This window comes from Alternaria burnsii (assembly GCF_013036055.1).
Source record: "Alternaria burnsii strain CBS107.38 chromosome Unknown 732, whole genome shotgun sequence".
Classification (NCBI taxonomy): domain Eukaryota; kingdom Fungi; phylum Ascomycota; class Dothideomycetes; order Pleosporales; family Pleosporaceae; genus Alternaria; species Alternaria burnsii.
In genome coordinates this window covers 1,399,281-1,421,183 of record NW_024066113.1, presented here as the reverse complement: position 1 = coordinate 1,421,183, position 21,903 = coordinate 1,399,281, and the positions used below count along the sequence as shown (strand labels likewise).

Here is a 21,903-nt window from a genome sequence, read left to right as displayed (position 1 = left end):
AGTCCCCACAGATCTCCGTCCGAGCGTTGCTGATCCCTGCCCGCTGCCTTCCTTCACCCTCTCCACTTCAGCACCCGTCTGGAATCTCTCCTCCTCTCCCGGCTGCCCTCTCACCTCCCGGCTGCCCTCTCGCCTCCCGCCATGGCCCGGATCAACCTGCCCCCGCTGACTCGGGGCGTGCTCGCTGCCGTCGTATTCTTTACCCTCGTAAACTTCGCACTGCGTCCGCACGCAGACTGGGTGGAAAAGGTCGAGAAGCCAATCATTGGCGTGGGCAATGGCGTGCCGTGGCTCACCATAGTCCCTGGTTATTCGGTGCCTTGGTATCCATGGGTGTTTGCATTGGCGACGGTCGTGGAGCAGAATGTCCTGGGTCTCATCACCACCGCACTCACCGTCTTCTACGGCGGACGCTATTTGGAAAGAGCATGGGCGTCACACGAGTTCACCAAGTTCATGCTCTTCGTCGCCATGATACCCAACCTCCTCACATACTTGCTCTACATGGTTGGCTTCCTCCTCACGAGCAAAGGTTCCATCTTGTGAGTAGACAATACCCCTCCCTGTACTCTGTACTGACGCCGTCCAGACATACCACAATCTCCGGCGGCATTGCCATCCAAGCTGGTTTCCTCGTTTCCTTCAAGCAGCTCGTCCCCGAACACACCGTTGCCATCGCCAAAGGCCTCATCCGCATGCGCGTCAAGCACTTCCCCGCCATCTTTCTCCTCGCCAACACAATCTCTGGCATGATACTGGGTACTGAGACGGCTATGTTTCTGGCATACTTCGGCTTCTTCACTGCCTGGATCTACCTTCGCTTCTACCGCATAAGCCCATCACTATCGTCCACGGCAACCGGCGACGGATCCGTCATCCGCGGCGACGCCTCAGACACCTTCTCCTTTGCTCACTTTTTCCCGGAACCCATACAAACACCCGTTGGCGCTCTTTCCGACGGCATCTACAACGCACTGGTATCGCTCAAAGTGTGCACGCCCTTCTCAGATCGAGACATCGATGCGGGCAACGAACAGGCAAGCGCCCGTGCCGAAGGAGGTCTCCCAAGCATCATGAACCCCAACAGCAGGGGGGGTCGCGGTGGATCAACCCGTGTAGAAGCAGAGAGGAGACGTGCTCTGGCTCTGGAAGCACTGAATGCGCGATTGAACGCAGCGGCATCTCGAGGCCCAAGTGCTGCTGCTCCATCAGCACCTTCTGTCTCTGGACCTACGGAATCCTTAGGAGAGACGACATACGAACCCGAACGACATGAAATACCAGAAAGGCCGACGGCGTCATAGTACGCTCGCCCTCTATCTCCATCTTATCTCACATCTCTTCGATTCCTGCGCTTTATTAGACCATCACAAAAGTTTAGTGCAATTAGACTCGATGCATTGCGGCGGCGCCTTGTCAGCGTTACAGCGCCTTGTTTGCACTGCGTCAATGGAGCGCGAATGATACCACGGAGAGGACTTGTCACTATTATTGTACTCAATTATCATGTTCTAGCAGAATAGATCAAGGGAAGCGTCGTCGAGACCGCCCATCTCATTCGTCATCGCACATCTTCTAGAAACCATACTCACTGTTCAAGTCTCTACTTCCACAATTAGGTTCCATCCCCAACCCGTCTTGACGTCTCTTATGATCCTGCATCACCCATGCTGTCTCAATATCCTAGTCTTCATATTTGTGAGTCGTGTCTTCGGACAGATGGATGAGAGCAGCCTTCGTTCGTGGAAATTATGTCTCCCGCACCACTCCCGTTCAAGCTTAGTGTACCAGTCAGTTCGTCCGCGATCGTCATTACAATCTTCTTCTTGCCATACGTTCACCACTATATCCCCGCATTGTTTTAATGTTTATAGCTACGCATTCTTCTAGTGTCATGCACTACATCATACAGGTATTGCTTAGCCAATCATAGTGTTGCCACATGGCGTATTATTGCGGCTGTAGAAAGAACAAGATCTTCGCTGAGAGCTTACCCCGGTTTTCCCATACAGCACGTAATATATGCCGAACCCACGATCCAGGTCGCTTCGGAACTGACTCCTACCCGCACGAAGCTAGGAACCGTCTTCCGTGTTAGATTGGAGGCTCAACCACAATGCTATATAGTATTTATATGCCCATAGATGCATTTCCGTGATGCACTGCGCACTCGTTCGCCATCCATCGTCATGAAGCTCATCATCTCTCCGTTTGTACTACTGGCTGCTATCGACCATGTCACTGCCGAAAGATTTCTCGGACGCGTTAATCCGGATACTCGAGAACTGACATGGCCTGGAACCGGCGTATCCTTCACTTTCACAGGCTCATCGGCTAGTATAGAAATCGAAGCTACAACTGGTACCAACAGTGCTCAGCTGACCATCGACGGTGTGGCGACTGTCATCTCGGACGTAAATGGTACCTCCATCACAACACCCGCTGGCCTCCGGAACGGCAACCACACCGTCGAATTGCGTAAACGATCTGAGGCTCTCTTCGGCACCATCTCTGTTGGTAACATCACCACGGATGGCACATTCGGTCCGGACATGTACTCCCCTCGCAAGATCCAGGTCATCGGCGACTCTATTACTGTGGGATATGGCCTTGACGGCGTGAACCCATGCGTGAACACCGCCGCAGTTGAAAACAACCCCAAGACCTATGCTGCCCTCGCCGCGGATGCGTTGAATGCCGACTACGACATTATCGCTTGGAGCGGCATCGGCCTGACGAGGAACTACGTCTCTCCAACCCCAGACACCAGCGACATTATGCCTCAGCGCTGGACCCGGTACGGGGCTCTCGACCCCTTGAATAGCTACACATTCCCCGCCAACGCCACACCAGACGCCGTGGTTATCAATCTCGGCACCAACGACTTTGGTTACCAAACTGGCATCCGGGATCCCATCGTCCCAGCAGAGTACACCGCCGCTATGGTAAACTTTGTCAAGACAATTCAGAAACACTACCCAGACGCTGCATTTTTCCTTCTGACTTCGCCTATGCTCAACGACGGATATCCCTCCACTCAAGATGCGCAGAAGACTACACAGAAGAACGCGCTGAATGCTGCTATCGCGCAACTCCAAAACAGCACGAGCGTTAGCCTAGTGGATATTCCGAGTCAAGGTTCAGATGTTGGCTGTGACTATCATCCTAATGCGGCGACACATGCCGCGATGGCGGAAATTTTGGCTAAAGCTCTTGCTGGTGAGCTAGGTTGGTGAGAGGCGGACAAGAGTTGAGTAAGAATAGCGCAGTGCTTTGAAAACATAGCTGCTTGAGGACTGTGAGCGAATGTAAATCTCTTATGACTATTACATACATCGTTGCTTGATTGCTATGATCAACCTGCTAGTGTTGCGATATGAACAAAATGCTGTTGATTAGTACTGTATGATGATGGCCACAATGTATGCCTAGATATTTTGTATCCACTGCATACGACCAGAAGTTGTTTGAGACTTTTCAAATGAAGCTCAAGTTACCTCTTCCCATACCTGTGAATAGATAAAGAAAATGGTGTAGGTAGACCAACGACGAATTGCTCGTCTAGACGCATGCCGCTCCTATCACTGAATGGACGAGACAGATCGCACAGATTGGTGCATGTTTGCAGCGCGAAATAGCTCACAGATGCAAACCCTAGAAAAGGTCACGTATCTGTAAAGCGTGACGTTACTACAACTTCTGGCAAACACTGTGGGTTCGACGTATAGCTTCTCACCAATACCTATAGTTTGACCATTCACCCGACCATCATCCTAGTGTCTATGCACCATACATGTCTGGAAAGAATACCACGCCAACTATCCAAATCCTGAGCTTCCGATAACCAGACTTTTCACAAAGATAAATCCTACATCAGCTGCCAAGCCACTGGCGATACTACCTCACCTTCCCGCGTCGCACGCTCTGGGCGTACATCAAACCACACCGACTTTGAACCCCCACCCATTCGCTTAGTATTTGCAAATCACGACCTGTGCTCCGCACGCCCCCAAAAGCGCGTCACCTTCCCAGCCTCTCCATAAACTTTGCCTATTCGGGCCGTTATCTGATATAGATCTAGACTAGACCCGAATCTTGCCTCAGGGTCCAAATCGCATGATAGAGTTCACCTTTTCGGACCGCAAGGCTGTTTGTATCACAGTACATGAACCCTTGCCCAGTTTCCAGTATTTTGAGATGTTACTCGTAACGAGGCCTTTTTACCCGGTGGAGCGGGATGTGTCGTACAGCTGAATTGCGCAACATAGGGTTTGTTTTCGGACCGCTGGGAGGAGGGTTTTATGCTTTTGGTTTCTGGACGTGGGGTTTTACCATTTGCAAGGAGTGATGTTTGATACGAGACATGGGGGGCCGGGGGTTATGTGCATACGATCGTTGCACTGAAGCTTTCTTCTGACGCTCATTTTCGCTCGAGCGATGGCTGATTTGGGACCCTAATGCTTTGCTCGGTCATTGGACCTTTGAAGCCTGCTTACTTGTTTGTATGCATACGGTACAATACATGATGCAACGACTCGGACTATGTAAATCTATGAGGCAGCTCGGGGTGCCGAAAACTTTCCCGGACATGTATGGAGGAGTGGATTACTGTAGCTTATTTGACTGCGCGGCGTGCAGTTCCCTTTGTGGATACAGAGGGGTGCGCTTGGGGGTTTTAGACATAAACATTAGCTTCAGCTGAAAGCATGTGTATGAAAATAGTGAATTGGAAAGCAAGCATCGCATAAAGTGCAGGAGCCAATCGACTGAGTAAAAGTGCGTATAGATGGGTCGATTTCCTGCTCATGGGCAAAATTTTCGTTTCCTCGTTCATGTCGTATTGAACAAAATTCTCTCAGACTCACATGTTGATCACGATCCATAATCGTGTGCTTAGTATAGTTGCACAACTCGGTCGTCTACTTCTGCAACCGCTTGCAGACTTATAGCTACGAGCTAACTCATACTTCACCGCATCGCTCGGATCTGTCCTGTTCTAGACAAGCAGCGGTGGCTTCCCAGGTTACACGTAGTTCTTCAGCCACACACTAGACATGCTACCGCAGTGGCTGAACTTCGGCATCGGCACATGCGGCGCCAATGAAGGCCGACATCGTGAAACCTGAAAGTTTAAAAGCCCATCTTTCTCGGAAGTCCCCAGATCGCCTTTCCGGTCAACCCACAAGATAAACTTAGTCACGCATCGGGTCGGAGCGGAAGATCAAAATGGTTCAAGTGGAAATCGTGATCTCCAAGATGGTTTGAGGTCTCTGAATAGCACCGGCAGTCGCAGAAGATCTTCAGGGAATAAAAGCATCTTGACTCGGAAAAGTCTAGTGTGATTACTCATGATGTGACTCGAGTTATGGGAACGGAAACCGCTGAGTAGTGGAAAGTGGAGCTCACGGAGTCCGCCGAGTCTTGATTGCACGATCTCCGTCCGGGCATGCTCGTTGTGATATGTGGAGCGTCTGGAGGTAGCGGAGGCGAGCAAACTTGTCGGAGAACACTAGCCCTGAATGCCCACCTACGCGAGTTCGTCGATCATCGTTTGATGTCAGTTCGCGGGCGCTGACTGTGGCTGCATGCTGTGACTATCACCATGCAGACCAATACGTCGCGTATGCATGGTGCCACTAGACGTCCGCAAGCGATATTTAGCGGCGATCAATCATTCGTACTCAACATGCAGGGTACTGATCACAGAGATCCTGTAAGCCGTGAAACCTCCTTGCGGATGGTAGTATGTAGTTTGACGATGACATAAAGTTTGAACTGCTCCGGGCTAAAAGCAGACTAACCTAGTAGCTCGCATCACGCAACGTGACGGACTAGACAAGTGCCTCACCATGGCGTCCTTTGGCGCCAACATGTCAAACCCGGCTGACAGCGGATTTAGTTTAAACGCACCTGCCATGCGTTTTAGCGGGAAGAGGATGTTATAGAAACGTGCAATTTAATTTATGCACTTAGTGCGACGCCACGTGCTGCAGCAGTGGCTTCACTACTAGTTGCGTGATCTGAAAGGCGATCTGCAGATCTTCATAGACTCATGATGTCTGTCGTGTGAAGAATAGTTCATATCGTGATGTTGATCCTAACGCCTATACCGCCCGTGACGCCGTTAATTCATATGCTAAAGGGCTGCCGTTGGTAGAACGGTAGCGTCTTCCTTAGTCGACAGGCGCGTGCTTGAAGAGGAAACTAACACTCTCGCCATTGTGGGTACGCCTGCAGGCCTCGGCAAGCTGTTTGTTGTTAGAGCGGCAATCTTCGAAGGCATGAGTTACGTACAGTAGGACTGATGTCAATCGTCTCGATACGATCGCACAGCTCCTTCTTATCCTCATGAGGTACGGTATTGGTGACAACGATCTTCTTGAGTTTACTGCCGTTGAGAGCTTCGATGGCGTTGCCACTCAGGATGCCGTGTGTGACAATTGCGAGCGCATCCTTTGCACCCTCGGAGATCAGCACGTCCGCCGCCTTAACGAGCGTTCCGCATGTGTCGGCCATGTCGTCGACCAGGATGGCTGTCTTGCCTCGTACATCTCCGACCAGAACCATTCGCGAAACCTCATTCGGGCGTGTTCGCTCCTTGTGAATGAGGGCAAAGCCAAGGTTCAAGCCATCGGCTATCGAAGTTGCCCTGAAAATGCATTAGCACTAGTACCTTCTCGAAGCCGTGGTGCGGAGAGCAGTCCGACGCTCCAACATGGCACAAGGGAACGCTTCAGGGTCTTGAGTTTGCACCGTTGCATGGTTGCGCACTCTCGCACTCGGCACCAGATAGTCAAACCAGTGTTTGGCGAACGTATGTGGCGTGATCTTACCTCTTTGCACCTCCTGCATCTGGGCTGACAATAACACAGTCCTTGACGTCCAGATTCTCACGAATCCATCTGAGCGTACTCGGTTCTGCGTAGAGGTTGTCTACAGGCACATTGAAGAAGCCCTGAATCTGGCTGGCGTGGAGGTCCATCGTGATGACATGGTTGCAACCAGCAGTTTGAAGCATGTTTGCCATGAGTTTTGCCGTGATAGGCGCGCGTGACTTGTCCTTTTTATCCTGGCGAGCATAAGGGAAGTTTGGAATCACAGCAGTAATGCGGCGAGCAGAAGCCGTTTTGCACGCATTAATCATGATCAGCAGCTCCATGAGCGCATCGTTGATATCGCCTGGTGGCGTAGATTGTAGGATGAAGACTGCGTTGTGGTAAGCTGAGGAAAGCCGGACACATTGGTGCTCGCTCCCAGAGAAAGATGATGCATACCATCTTCGTCTCGGACCGACTCTCCGATAGTCACGGAAGTCTCCTGGTTCGAGTATTGAAGCACGAGGATCTTGGTGAGCTCGATTCCAAGTCTGTGATTCCGTTAGCGATCTTGCTCGAGCAGGTGCGCGACAGTCGAGCACCCTGTTTTAACTCTCGAAAAAGGAAAAATGATATGGTCGTCTAAAAATGTGCTCTATAGCTTTACAAGCCTAGTGATAGCTATATCTGTTGCGTGGTGGTAGTGATGAAGGCGTAACAACCGTTGGGCATGTGCATGCCAAGTCGTAGCCTCGAAGAGCGTCAAGAGGTAAGAACTTGAACGTACCGATCAGCTACTAGAGCTGCGAGCTCAGGATAGCTATTGCCGGTCAGTAACTTGATGCTGTTGGTAGCCATGGTGGCGAGAGTAATGGCGGGAAATATGTCGATTTCTGAAACTCGTCACGTCGTCGCCCAAAGAGTGAACTTTTTCGCGCAAAAACGCGGACAACGGCCCGTGCGGAGAAGGATCGGAGAAAGGTGGCGCCGGCACAAAGACTCTGGATAGTCATACCGCGGCAGAGCAAGCCGACCCCACCGATTACACTTATCTGCGGCATCTCGACCACAATCCACTTTCGCGCCTTCAAAGAGAGCTCATCTCTGCTAAACGGCAAATATACATCTGGTCTTTCAGGTTGGATACTCGATGCGTGCCGTGTGTTGGGATGTACCCAACAGTCATTTAGTCGCCTTCTGAAACTTGACGGCGGCCGAGATCCGTGTCCAGCTCGCGGGGTGTTCTAGGCGTGTCCTCTATCTCCGGACGGGTCCTCAGTTCTTGCTGCCATGTTTCTCGCCAAACCTGCAAAAGCTGGTTCAATCAAACAAGGGTGGGATCAAGAAAATTGACATGATTGCTGCGCGGATGTGCGTGCAGCCTTGCGTAGCACGTATAGACCCCTTGTAACCTATAGAAACGAGACTCTGCGCAAAGTACCCTCTCATGTTCTTGCCCCACCGTATTTCCGTTTCATTGGGCACCTTTCAAGGCGTTGCGATGCCCCCATTGAAACAGACTATAATGGCCATGTTATCACAAGGGCTCCAGCCTGGCCACGTGCGGTACGTAGTTCGATGAAACAATTTGAGCTCTAGAATACACAATTCCTGTCGCGCAAAGTACCGCTTGCTCCGCTGTACCTATGGGCAAATTACTTACTATCCTCGTGACAGTTGCTGTCGCAGGCCTATCCAGAAGAAGGAAGCTGGGCGCCGTACCTACCAGGGTCGTCAGTGTGATATCTCGTACCAGGTTCAAGCCGTGTGCTCGAGGCATGACGATGTCTTGAGTCTGGTTCTGGGCAGGATCAGTGCCACAAAAAATACTGGAAGAAGACTGGAACGTTTGACTTGAGATGTCATTCTTGATTCATCCACCCCTGCAGGTGGTATCTAGATACATACATGGTACGCCACAACAGCGTCCTGCCCTTGTCAAAGCTCAAACGTGAAACGCCACCCCGGCATGGTCATCGCCATTTTTGAAATCGTGATGTAAGAAAGTATTGATGTGCAAAAGAATACTTGGAAAAAAACTGAAAGGATGGGCAAAAGCTTGGGTATAGATGCCAACGTATACGATAAAGCAGAATGTCGATGATGCAATCGTTTCTTTGTGTACACAAACGTCAAGTCGAGCCAGTCCAGAAAGATAGAAGAGATAGCGGTAAGAGGAGCGTGTGCTCAGGTCGTTATGGTACAAATAAATGAAGTCGTGAGATGTCCAGAGGTAGAAATTAATGATAGGCCGTCAAAGGCAAGGAAGAGGGTATCGAAGTTGGTGGAATAGAAGATGTGTTTCTCAAGAAGCCCTTAGCATGTCTGTTCGCACATCTTGCCGATGGCCTTCTCGATGTCAGAGAAGAGATTTAGAACGTGGCCATCGGCGTAAATTTTGATTGACTCGGTCTCTTTTCGTTGATGTCGAGAAGGGCTATCGGCCTTTACAGGACTCCGTGGTGGTGTAGTTTCGGCTACCTGGTCCCGAGCGCTAGGGTTGAGCACGATAGCAGCAGCGACATGCTCAAGTAACTTTTGCCGGAGTCGCAAGCGGCGATTTTCGGCCTGCTCAAGTTTCAGGATGAACTCGTCGATCGAAATGTCCAGCTCGGCTAGGGCCTCTTCTTGTTTGAGGAGTGATTCGCGTGAAAAGATGACTGTTTCTCCACGCCTGAGATAAGCGATCATACGACCGTGCAGCTTTTGGCGACCCGCTCGCAAAGACTTGTAGGTCTTTCGGAGGTAATCGCAGCGCTCGTCGAGAGCTCTGAGTTCCTGTGGCGATGTCAGCTTTAGTCGATTTGACAAGGATGTAAAGAGCTTACTCTTGATAGTGATGCTACATCACGTTTGTGAAGAACCTCAAAATTGCCAGCCTGATCATATGCCTGTTTGTGGAGAAGCTTCTTGTCGGCATCACTCATTCGTCTCGCAGCCTCTGATACGCGCATGCCTTCGGGCAGCTTCCAAGAGTCTGGGATAGCTTCTGCACCGTCGGCCTCGGATACAGTCCTGCTGCGTTCTCTCTTGCTGTTGCGTCGTTTAGGTCGGCCTCTTTCCATGATCGACGACTCTGACATGTTTCGGTTGTGAGCTAACGATTGTGTTGCGATAGGATCTCTCCTCTCAGTGCGTGGCGAGCCTCTGTTGGATGCAGGTGAGGATGCATAGAAAGGATTGGTAAAAGTCGACGGTGGAGTAGGTAGTGGGATACTACCATTGGGCGATCTTCGAAGGTCCATCGCACTCAATGGTGTGTTACCTCCCGAAGTCGTCGAGGCGGGCGTTGTCATCTGTGGCCGACTTGTCTTCGAGTTGAGGATCAGCGGGGCTGGTGAAGTTTTACGCTCGACAGCGGGTGATTTAGGTGGTACTTGTGGACGAGTTTCTTCATCCATGCTGGCGGTCTGGACCTTGAGGTAGGGTCTGGGTGTTGCACCAGGACTAAGGATAGGAGAAAGTGGTCTTCCGGAAGCGTTGGGTAAATCAGAAGGAGGGGCGTTGATGATTTGAGCTGGAACGTGAGAAGGACCTGTTACGCAAGCCATCATTGCATCCCCAAAAGGTCCGGTCCTCCAGTTGGTACCCGGAGCACTACATGATCTCTCATGGCCAAAAGCTTCGTATGAGAGCTTACGAAGGGGTGGCCTCCCAGGGATGGTCGCTGATGACATTGTAAGCAATCGTTCGAACATTGTGGAATTTGAGGAGAAACTTACGGGAGTCGATGGACATCTCTTGTACAGTAGTCATAGTGCTTCCAAGCTCGGGCACACTGACTTTTCTTCTTCTTGACAAGGATCCAGTTCGCTGCCAAAAGGGTAGACTGCTCTCTGGCAGCACGGCTGTATCACTAAGAGATGTAGAAGATCGGCCAGCAGAAAGGGCGGCAAACTTGTCCGAAGATTGGTTTGGCTTAGATAGTCCTACTGGGCTTTTTGCAGAAGGCCAGAGTTGGTACTTGGATGCAGCAGGCTGATGTAGGGCTGCTAGCGAAGGACTCTTGGTGTGGGAAGAAGCACTTGGCGATTGGGAATCTCTGGCAGCCTGAATATCTCTGAGTGAGCGTGAACGTCGGGGCAAATGATAGTTCATTGCAATGGAGAGTGGAGCTGGGTGGCTTACCATCCTGGAGGACGTTTCTAGAGTTATATAAACAGAAGACTTGTCGGAATCAGAGCGCATGCAATTGGCAATGTGTGCCATGACGGACGTTTGAGGTTGCCGTGGCTCACTGTCTGAAGTACAAGGTTGGTGAGACTCGGGAGGCGGGCACGTCAAACATGAAGGCTTTCCCTGCATGTATGTGGTAAAAAAGACACTGCAGCGGGTTAAGTGTGGCTCACAGGCACTAGTGTTGATACCTGCAGCAACGAGGAGAGCCCCTGCAAAGGCAAAGTACCAATAACAGCAAAACTATCTAGGCTGTCGGGGCGCGTCCTAGATGGGGTTGGTGGGAGCTGGATGAAACGCGGGCCTAACCTCGCATGTCTGGCGATTCGTGGGGTAGGCTATATCGTCACGCAATTAATGCCTAGGGTGATCTGCACGATGTGCGCAGCGGCACCACCCTTAGCATCGAGCACAGCGCATGGTCGTGACGGATGGTGCCTTTTGGTTGCAACATGTCGATCTGCAGGATAGTGCGGAGGCGAGTAGCAGAGCTGGTGTGAAGCATCAGGTGCTCGCGTCTAGCGCAATGTAAAGCGGACCTGATGCAGCATATCGGCCATCATCATCTATCGTTACTCTTACGGACCGGCTGCTCAATTGCCAGGTGGTTTATCAATGCCGGTGATTTGCACCAAAGCGGTAGGAAAGCCGGCCCACCAGGTGGGCAGCAGGGAGAGGCAGCAGAGGGCCGCTGGCGATTGAATAATGGCCCTGGCTACTGGTGAGGAGGTGATGCGCGCTTGTGAAGGACGTGTTGTTGAGAAGAAAACATGTGCCCTGTGCTGTCGTAGTGCAATCGACTCGATGGTAGTTCGGTGAGGTTGTGCAGACGGTGCGCGCCTCTCCGCCATGCCGCGAGAACGTTGGTGAGTTCGGGGCAGGAGCGAGGAAGGTGCGCCTCAGGAACAAGGCAGGTGCGAAGCGAACGTTTAGAACTAGCAGGGGTTAGTCATTGGTTGCGGAAGCGGCCTCGTGGCAACCCTGGGCCGGAAACAGGGTCATCACGGCACAGCAGCAACAGCAGCCGCGAGTCGTAAATACTACGAGCTTTTCTAGACGATGACGCTCAAAGCTTATCGCATGCGTTGGTGCGACCCTTTAACACTGGTATGAGCATCTGCTCCACTACTAGCACTCAACCTTCAGCTCATACGAGCGGCCAAATATCGTGAGAAAAACGGCATATTCCACCGACACTGCTTCCCCTGTTGACACTCAGGTTTGGGCGCCCTCCTAGCGAACACTCGAGACGAAGACGATCACGTCTAGCCGTCGTTCCCCTCCGATCACTTCCACCGTCATCCCAAAGAGAGTCGGGCAAATAGAGCCACCATGTCCCACGCAGCAGTTATAGGCGAGGTCTAGTCTTATAGGCTTATAGCCGTCATCCGTCGCTTAAGCGTATGCCACAGCTGCCCAAAAAAATTCGGTTAGTGTGAGGAAAACATAGCAGAGTCTCGTATGGCGAACGTGCCTCGTGTCAATACCGCACTGTTACTAACTCATTCGCTACATATTCACTTGCCAACTACCCTCGACGGTTGCGTGGGATCAAGAGAGGTCCAAGCTGCCCGTGGGCCCTCGACGCTGTCTCTCCATCTTTAAACTTTGCACTATACTCGTGCATGCCTAGCTCTTCCATTCCTAGACGCGAACTGCGTGTTGACTTGCTTCTGCCATGCCGACGCCGACGCCGACGCGATCACGAGCGCGAATCTGAAAGACTCGCCTTGCGCCTTCTGCCTGCGATCGCTGTCTGCCGTGGGCAGCTCTAGAGTTCCAACTTCTGGATACGACTTGCGTCAATCCGCATCTGCCTCTTTCTCCCGAGTCTGGTATGCCGTTTCAGTCTACTATCCGTGCGGTGGCTGGTCATCACATGCCGTAGCCGAGCGTTAGACCCCCACGAAACATCATGCAAAGACATATGTGCCCACCGTCTTTGACATCTGGTCGAGATGATAGCGACGTTGCTGTCTTCAACGACAAAGCTTCATCACGTCAATATGCATGTAACTATGACTGGGTACACCACACTACTCAATTTCGGCTTCCCGCTCCGCTCGCATGCAAGTGCTTTCCGGCTTCACGCCAAGCGATGCAGTGAACGGGCCAGCGTCAGCAAGGAATTGCTGCATGAGGGCCACCAACTTTTTCACAGAGTCATTATCATCCGATTTTGCACCACATGCGGTTACGTTCTTTCCTGTTCCTTATCAAAAGCAACTTTTGTGTGCGGTTCATCTTGCTGCTCAGACTTTTGCTTGGACCGCCTTTCCTGAAAGGGGTCGTCTTGGCTTATCCTAGTGTGGCTCTTAACTGTTCTGAGTGGGGACTGCGTCTGGTCACATTCGGTCGGTTCGCAGGCAACGAACGATGCCCACCATGCAGCAACAGCTGGTCCATGACGGCTAGGTCACCTCGCGCAACAGCACTAGTTGATCCAAAGTAGATGGATTTACATCAATTCACATCGACGTGCATACGAACATTGAATCCTTCGTTAGGATTGCTGGGTCAAATCGACAACTTGTGTGTTTGTTTTGGTGAACGTGTGCCGGTTTCGATTGTTTCGAGAGCGCGCCACTCCATCATCTAAGGCGCGGGTGTCGGCACGCGGCGCTTGATCACCAAGGAAAACACAAGGCCTGTCTCCGATCAAACATCATACGGAGACTGTCCGTCATAGCCTTGCGATATTGCGCCGAACCCATTGACTTGTCTTTTCGAGTCATTCCATGACCAAACCCGCCGCGAGTTGTACCGTAACCGAGATACGAGTGGAACATACACGGCACCTCATTGTAGTAATCGCGACCGTATTGCTACTGCGGATCTTCATTACCATCATCTCCGACGTACACCTTGAGCAATTTGGGCATTTCGCGATTCCAAGCAAAAAACGTCTGTGTTCAAATGTCGCTTCTGTCATAACGCGAGCTTAATGCACATATGGCCCCACTCAAATCATACACTCAACAGTCACACAAGGACACCGAACATGCTCGGCTTGGAGGATGTCCTTGCTATATCAGAGCCAGACAAATGGATTGATCATTACCTCGGGCAATGACTTGATTTTATTTTCGGCATCTTTCACGGGAAATCATTGTGACGCCGAGTGATACGATAAAAGACGTTAGGGTAACATGACTGGCAAGTAGAGCCAGACTGAAAAGCTTGACTCTCGTACTGATGCTCAAAATCCCATAGAGTTTGCATGCTTCCAACGGATTGTTGCCTCGCATCAATCACAAATCCAGATTCTACACTTCTGACTTAGAAAAACAAATATCGACCCCTTACTGTCGCTCAGTATCCAACAACATACATCCCCATTGGTGGTTCTCCACCAACGACATCGCCTTACTTTGTGTGAGCCATTCTTTTCGGCACTTTCGGTTTTCGTGGGGAATCCATGTCAGTATACGCCTCAACTACGATCACCCATGTATGAGACATCTCCTGGTGGTGAGTTACGATAGAGATCGCGATCACAGCTTGATCGTCGACCTCCCCTAGCAGCCGCTCGGCTATGCTACATTGTACAGCAGGGGCAACACGCCACTCTGAGTAGGTTCGGCGGTAGGTCAGTTGGAATACGCATTGTCATGCAGTATCTTATCATTGGAGACACTCATCGTCGTGGTATGGGGATGTGAACACCTCGTATAGCGTGCGGAATTTGCAAATGTGCGCCCACAACACTGTCAACACGTATTCACGTCTCTTGGGGGCTGATCTGACACAAAGAATATGATTCCGAGCGGAGCATAGGTGGTCACACAGCAAGAAAGGAGATTCACGAAATCGACGATGTACAAAGCAAAGTAGAGCTTAAAGCCGCTTGGCATACTAAAGCACAGACAAGCTTACGAGAAACAGCTTCTCGAAGACGCGTGGAAGCCTGAGGCGCAAAAGCAACAGCGAAATTGCGCAAGCACCCGCCACACTTTCCCCTACACAAGCAAGAAACCCCTAAGACGCCAAAAAGTCCGCCATTTTAAGACTCGTACGGCCCTTTTTTCTTTCTCCGGAGTATGCTCCTAGCACCTTGGAACGGCAGCTAGAAGCTCTATCCCGCGCATCTTCTAGCTTCGGAATTCGGAATTTAGGAGTGTCGCTGGTCAGCAAACTAAACTTACACCAAACCTGCGCCAAACTTAGATGCAAAAAGACAAGATGTCGTCTTCAGATCGTTGAGCTAGTTTAGCTAGCGATGTGTTCGTTTCTAGGGAAGTAAGCAAGCCGCTGGCGCCGTGGCAATTAGGGTTTGGTACTCGAAATCCCGCAACTAACTGCAGGTGACGGATTGTGTGTGCATGTGTGTAGGTTCGAACGGCGCATCCCGTATCGAATCTGGTCTTTCTGGATTGAAGGATTGAACAGGGTCCTTGTGCCCCATCAGCTTGCAGCCTGCAGATACATTGAACTTGATGTGTGCAAACCATATTGCTTCCCGCATATTGGGCGAGCACCTCATGAGACACGCATTTGCTGACATGGTACTATTTTTGCCCCATCACCATATTCAAGCGTAGTGTAGTGTTGTCAAACGTTCATGCGCAAAAAGATGCCTTAGCTATGTGTGGAAACAGGATTTTCCTGCACGGTACTTGCATGCCCTGCTTTTTCCCTTCTTAACCGGAGTATGCGGGGTGCCGTGCATAAGGCGGACACCCAGAGAGAACGGTGATGCAGAAAGGAGGCACCGAGTATGGGACCCAACGGTACCAAGTACCAATTTTCAAGATGTAATAATAGATATCGTTATAGTAGAGTTGCGCTGGGGTGACATGTTTCTACACATCTATTGTACATTGCGAGGTTTTACGAGATACGAGCAACAAGACGCAAGCATGCAACCGTTGCCCGCTCCTTCGCTCTGCATGTCGGGCATTCAGCACGGCAGATGATATCGTGGCTAGGATTCCGAGGATGTGAACGTCGTGCATAGTTTCGCCACAAAGTACCACTTCATGCAGTGGACATCGCCGTGAGGAGGGAGAGGGTCGATAGCCGACATTAGTTCCCTTCTCTTGCACACACACACACCTACGCATCCGGCAGTCGTCCGCTCCCTTCGTCTCCGCCCTTTACCACACACGTAGACTCACTCCGCTGGAAACTCCATATTGCGATCGAGATCGTAGAACCCCATGGTCGCCATCCCTACCTTTCACGTGGCCGTGCTGCCTTCACACCCTCTCCTATCCTTATTTTTTCCATATCGGCGAGCTCCTTCCCGCACCGTTTTCCAACACCAAAAAGGATTTCCACCAGCTCCGCCTTCCCGATCAGTACATCTCAAACTCGTACCGTATGCCCCGTAACAGTCCTCCGCGACCGACGCTATCTTAGTTCAATGCCCAGCCTCTCCACAAGCAAGCCCCTCAGCCGCTCGTGCAGCTCATTGGTCTCTTCATTCGTGAGTGTGCGTTCCAGGCTGCGGTAGTTGATGCGATAGCACAAGCTTTTGCGTCCAGTCTTGGGATGCACGAATTCATCCGTGAGACGCACATCTTCCACTAGATCACCGCAGACCTCTCGCGCGATTTCCATCACATCATTTTCATGGAAACTGGAAGATGATGGCGCGGGAGCCGCTGGTGGAATTGGTGCACCGGATGTTGTTGTGGGCGTGTTGTTTGACATGCCTCCTGCAGGTGGATGAACCGCTACGGCTCCACCAGCAGCGTTAGAACTACTTCTCAACCAGAAGCTTACATCCTTGAAACATGCAGGGTGTTTGCTAAAGGGCACGAAGCGGCACATGGTTTTCTGCTCACTAAATTGCGATAAGAACCGATCATCCTTTGACCAGAACAGGCGTATGTCTGGGATAGAGTAGAGCAACATAGCGATGCGTTCCAGACCTATACCGAAAGCCCAGCCTATGCGTGTAGGGACCGAGGCGTTGTTCAAGATGGGTTGTGAGACGATGCCACAACCGAGGACTTCGAGCCAATCGCCTTGCCAAAAGACCTCGAGTTCCCACGAGGGCGAGGTGAAGGGGAAGTAGGCTTCTACCCATCGTACCTTTAGTGGCTCATTTGGTGATTCTGTATCGGTAGCACTCTTTGCAGCATTGAAAACCGTAACTACCATATCTTCGAGACTGCGTTTAAGATGTGCTGCCATGGCTTCGGCCTCTTCTGCTGAGTGACCTGTTTGAAGTGGGTTGCGCTCAGCATGAAAAGGAGGATTTGGATCTTCAACTGCAACATTGTGCTTAGGAATCTTCTCCACATCATCCCAGATGACTTTCGCCAGCGTCTTGCCTTCTCTTTCTGCTTGTTGGCGATCCCAAGTTCGCGCTCCCTCCATCTGATGGAACACGGGATAATGACTTCTGTCAATCGCATCTCTTCGGTATACATCGGCACTGATGAGGTACCCCTCGCTCTCGTTGTTCCGGAATGTGTCGGCTTGATGCGCTGAAGTATGTGTTCGTAGCACAGTGTTCTTGTTTAGGTAGTATGTATCCGTCCTACTACGACCTATGTGATCTAACGGGAAGCCAAGCGAGTCGAAATTTTGTCCAGTTGTGACGATAGGAAAGAGGTCATTGTGAGTCTTGTAACCTGGAAACCGGGACTCGATGAGTTTTCGTGTGATGGTCAAAGGGTGGTCTGGTTGCAGATGCAGGCGTCTTGTTACCACGTCAAGGATTGTTGAAGGGGTATTCATCCATTCGTCAGTTTGGTATGTCCGGCCTTCTATTTTGATCTCTTTTGGGAATGCTCCTGTTCGTACTTAGATGCTATACGGTTCATCGTTCGAATACAAGCTAAGCACGACGACCAGACTGAATAAAGACAGTGGTCTCTTTGATACGACAGATCCCGGATCTTGTATCAATGGATGTGACTATGATCGATTCGGTACAGAAAGCTAGGAGCCGCATCACATGATGACAAACTTACCGGAAGAATTGTGCCTCGCCGCATGACGCGACGGCCAAGGCGACACCGAGCTCCGTGGTATGCGCAGCGAGGCATTCTGACACAATTGACGGCAGAGAGCCGTAGAGGAAAGGGGTATCCGCATCTTTGATGGGGATGTTCGCTCTTTACCGTGGCGTCCACAAAACCGCACGCGACGCCAAGCCCTGCCCACCAGCTCCGAGCTTAAATCCGGAGGCAGCACGTTTTGCCGATGACGTCCGCGTGCCGAATTCTCGGTCTCTCAACTACCACCGACGCTTCACCAAGCTTCCTGACTTTTAAGGCGACAGCTTCCCTGCCCCTGCAGACTACACATGCTGTCGCTGCGCAGCCTTCAACTTGAACATGGCGGACGTCACTAAGAAAGTGAGCGTGGCTGAACTGCGGAAGAGCGAAGATGTGAAGCCTATCAAGAAGACGCCGGTACATTATCCGTTCTGGTTTGGTGGAAGCGCAAGTTGTTTTGCGACTTTCTTTACGCACCCGCTGGATCTTGGTAAGTCTCCCACAGCTATGCACGCAACATTGCACATTTGGCTGATAGTCTGAACAGTCAAGGTAGGCTCTTCAGCTGTCGCGTGCGCCAATTCGTACATACTCACTCGTTCAGGTCCGGTTACAAACACAAGCGACATCTGGCGTACGATTAAACATGATGCAAATGTTTGGTCATGTCATAAAGACTGATGGAGCACTGGGGCTGTACAAAGGCGTACGTGGTCTTGGGTCTTTTTTCACATGTTTCCAGCTAATGCGACACTAGATATCCGCAGCGCAACTTCGCCAAGGAACCTACAGCATGACACGCTTCGGTGTCTACGAAGCCCTTAAAGACCGCATGACGACCGCCGACTCGAAACCCTCGTTCCTGACACTGGTCGGCATGGCCTCTATATCAGGCTTTCTCGGAGGCTTCGCCGGTAACCCAGGAGACATTCTGAATGTCCGGATGCAACATGACGCAGCATTACCGAGAGAGAAGCGACGAGGATACAAGAATGCGATCGACGGGATAATACGAATGTCGCGGGAAGAAGGAGTAGCAAGTCTGTGGAAAGGCGTCTGGCCCAACTCGTCAAGAGCTGTGCTCATGACTGTGGGTCAACTAGCAACATACGATGGATTTAAGCGCGTGTTGCTGAATTACACGCCGTTGCAAGACAACCTCGCAACACACTTCACCGCATCGTTCTTGGCAGGATTCGTAGCTACAACGATATGCTCGCCGGTAGATGTTATCAAGACGAAAGTCATGAGCTCTAGCGAGAACGTTGGGCTCATAAAGACTGTTTCAGATACTATGAGAGCAGAAGGGTTCCGTTGGATGTTCAAGGGCTGGGTACCGAGCTTCATCCGTGTTGGACCCCACACCGTGCTTACGTTCTTGTTTTTGGAGCAACATAAGAAGGTCTACCGGCAACTGAAAAAGCTTGAGTAGGCAAAAGAGGCTCAGCATAAATACGCATGTGTTTTATACAATCTTGGGGTACGCGACAAGACGAATGATACCACATGGGCGGGCGTTTGGCGCTGACAGCATTTTGCGGCGCGAAATCATAGAACACGGTTCGATGCTTCGGCCGATATATATACGATTTATTTGTGCCTGCACGAATCTTTGAAACCCGAAGAGAAGTATACATTCCCGCCGCAGTGTTTCTCAACGCGCTGTTGTGCTTCTCTGATGCATATTAATCAGATCAAGCTTTCTTGGACGCCAAAATCCCACTGTTAATAACGAACCTAGAAGCTAATAAGTGAAGGAAGCAGGAGCTTTATGACGTATGCCTTCAGGTGGAGTGGGTTTAGTGGGTCATGTGTCCATGCTGTGACCGTTGTGGTGGATTGACTTACGGCCGTAGAAAGAGCAGTACGGCGGCAGGACTGCAGCCCGACTAAAACCTTACCACGGTCCATCTACCTTGTCAAAAGTGCGACACAAACCCACAATCATGTTTGTCCGCTTCGTACGAGACGATCTTCAACCCAAGATCCTGGTAGACGTTACGTTCTACGCAACAACGCCAAGTTCTCCGAATGCCGCAGCTATGAGAACATGGGTGTGGTAGTTCTACATATAAGGTGATGTCCATATCCACAATTTGACATTATCCGTTCACAATTTATATGCGTCCACTTGGATTCAAACAATCATGACTGCCATCGACACCGCCTTCTACTCCTCCTGCGCTGTCACTTTTATGATTGTAGGCTGCCCAAATACATTGACCCGATATTGACTAACAAGTTTGTAGGTTTCGCAGGTCATTTATAGACTTTACTTCCATCCATTAGCCAAATACCCTGGACCCTTTCTGGCAAGATGCACGTCTTGGTATGGGGCATACCAATCATATACTGGGAACATCCATCTGGACGTCCAGAGGTGTCATGAGAAATACGGTAAGTCACAAATCATGCGGTGAGATGTCAGGAACACTGACGTGCAGTAGGCGATGTGGTACGCTACAAGCCAGACGGTCTTATTGTGAACACTGTCGAAGGACTACAAGGTATTTCACTAAGCAAAGCTAAGGTTGAATGTGTCTGATAATCACAGACATATATATGCACCCATCCAAGACACAGAAAGCACGAGGCTATATAGGCTTCAGAAATGGCAAGCCTGAAGTCAGCATCATCAATGCGCTCAATCGAGAGGAACATGCGCCAAGGAGAAAGATGCTGAGCCGGGCTTTCTCTACTGTTGCTTTGAGAAAGTACGAGCCAATGATCTACAAAACAGCCAAAGTCTTCGGCGACACGCTCTTGGCGAGTCCTGAATCTTGCGACAAAGCAAGATCTTGTGGTCCTGGGTTAGACATCAGCCACCTAAGTATGTCGAAAAGCCCAGTGAGGATCACAGTACTAAGATTAACAGGCTCTCACTTCACTTTTGATATTATGTCGAGCATCGTATTCTACAGCCCGCAAAATATGATGACCGAAACACACGCTCGACCCTTCCTTGAAACAATCGACAGCTGCATGTTGATGGCTGGTATGGAAGTAATACAGCCACGACTAGCCGATTACCGGAATCTCAGAACTTTCCTCGCGCCGAAACTTAGCAAGAAAATTTCGCAGCTCAACGAACGGATTCGGACACTTGTAATGGGCAGAATAGAACTAGAGAAGAAGCAGCACGTGGACGATATCTTTGGAGACCTGATTGGGCAAGGAGGCCAAGAAGACTCAGGACTTACTAACGAGGAGCTCATGGCTGATGCACTAGTCATGGTAGTTGCAGGTAAGATGAACGAGCTCCATTATGCTGCCTATACCTCGTCGTTTTAACAGCCGCAGGTACCGATACATCTTCTGTTGCCATTTCTAGTTTTTTCTTTTACCTCGCACGTCATCCAGAAGTCTACAAGCGATTAGCTGCTGAAATCCGATCAACCTTCTCGACCCTTAAGGAAATCGCGCCTGGCCCAAAATTGACAAGTTGCTTGTACCTCCTGGCTTGTATCGACGAAGCACTACGGCTTGCGCCTCCAGTAGCCGCCCCACTGTGGAGGGAGACGAGGATGCAAGAGTCGATAGCTGGGAACGCCCTTCCAAAGGGCATAGATGTTGCAACTTGCTGCTACGCCATTCAGCGCAATCCTGCCTACTTCCCAGACCCCGACGAGTTTATCCCTGAACGATGGCTGCCGGACAACCAGAGTGAGGAGGCGCTCAAGTTGGCGAAGAGAGCATTTATCCCTTTTTCGCTGGGATCTCGGGGTTGTCTGGGTAAAAATATTGCTTATATGGAGCTTACCACAGCCTTGGCTCAGATAATGTTCCGAGCGGATTGGAAGCGTGCTGAAGGCCCAATGGGTACGATTGGGGAGACGCGGAGTGGTGCAAAGGGAGCTGTGCACTTCGAGATCAAAGGACATTTCACGAGCGAGAAGCATGGCCCTTACATCCAGTTTATTCCTCGAGATCTCGACGAGCAGGTATCAGCTTAGACGCCA

The 21,903-nt window shown here is 50.8% G+C and overlaps 7 protein-coding genes across 7 annotated transcripts; 4 read left to right on the top strand and 3 right to left on the bottom strand.

Moving 5' to 3' along the window:
* Positions 1 to 141: 141 nt before the first annotated feature.
* Positions 142 to 1,304, top strand: GT037_005963 (cytochrome c oxidase subunit I; the record flags this gene model as incomplete). Its single annotated transcript, XM_038931010.1, has 2 exons — positions 142 to 542; positions 590 to 1,304. 2 exons carry the CDS (start codon positions 142 to 144, stop codon positions 1,302 to 1,304), a joined length of 1,116 nt encoding a protein of 371 aa, XP_038786699.1.
* An 885-nt stretch (positions 1,305 to 2,189) lies between these two features.
* Positions 2,190 to 3,236, top strand: GT037_005962 (uncharacterized protein; the record flags this gene model as incomplete). Its single annotated transcript, XM_038931009.1, has 1 exon — positions 2,190 to 3,236. One exon carries the CDS (start codon positions 2,190 to 2,192, stop codon positions 3,234 to 3,236), a length of 1,047 nt encoding a protein of 348 aa, XP_038786698.1.
* Positions 3,237 to 6,173: 2,937 nt separating this feature from the next.
* On the bottom strand, positions 6,174 to 7,673 carry GT037_005961 (ribose-phosphate pyrophosphokinase 4; the record flags this gene model as incomplete). Its single annotated transcript, XM_038931008.1, has 5 exons — positions 6,174 to 6,248; positions 6,295 to 6,649; positions 6,834 to 7,206; positions 7,275 to 7,366; positions 7,603 to 7,673. 5 exons carry the CDS (start codon positions 7,671 to 7,673, stop codon positions 6,174 to 6,176), a joined length of 966 nt encoding a protein of 321 aa, XP_038786697.1.
* Positions 7,674 to 9,131: 1,458 nt separating this feature from the next.
* Positions 9,132 to 11,024, bottom strand: GT037_005960 (uncharacterized protein; the record flags this gene model as incomplete). Its single annotated transcript, XM_038931007.1, has 3 exons — positions 9,132 to 9,593; positions 9,644 to 10,482; positions 10,538 to 11,024. 3 exons carry the CDS (start codon positions 11,022 to 11,024, stop codon positions 9,132 to 9,134), a joined length of 1,788 nt encoding a protein of 595 aa, XP_038786696.1.
* Positions 11,025 to 16,343: 5,319 nt separating this feature from the next.
* Positions 16,344 to 17,681, bottom strand: GT037_005959 (phenylalanyl-trna synthetase mitochondrial precursor; the record flags this gene model as incomplete). The annotated part of the gene is made up of 1 exon (XM_038931006.1): positions 16,344 to 17,681. One exon carries the CDS (start codon positions 17,679 to 17,681, stop codon positions 16,344 to 16,346), a length of 1,338 nt encoding a protein of 445 aa, XP_038786695.1.
* A 602-nt stretch (positions 17,682 to 18,283) lies between these two features.
* GT037_005958 (mitochondrial carrier) lies at positions 18,284 to 19,376 on the top strand (the record flags this gene model as incomplete). Its single annotated transcript, XM_038931005.1, has 4 exons — positions 18,284 to 18,434; positions 18,492 to 18,511; positions 18,549 to 18,650; positions 18,702 to 19,376. The coding sequence occupies 4 exons, from the start codon at positions 18,284 to 18,286 to the stop codon at positions 19,374 to 19,376; spliced, it is 948 nt and encodes a 315-aa protein (XP_038786694.1).
* A 715-nt stretch (positions 19,377 to 20,091) lies between these two features.
* Positions 20,092 to 21,897, top strand: GT037_005957 (cytochrome p450; the record flags this gene model as incomplete). Its single annotated transcript, XM_038931004.1, has 6 exons — positions 20,092 to 20,145; positions 20,194 to 20,341; positions 20,392 to 20,451; positions 20,499 to 20,774; positions 20,820 to 21,188; positions 21,245 to 21,897. 6 exons carry the CDS (start codon positions 20,092 to 20,094, stop codon positions 21,895 to 21,897), a joined length of 1,560 nt encoding a protein of 519 aa, XP_038786693.1.
* Positions 21,898 to 21,903: the final 6 nt, after the last annotated feature.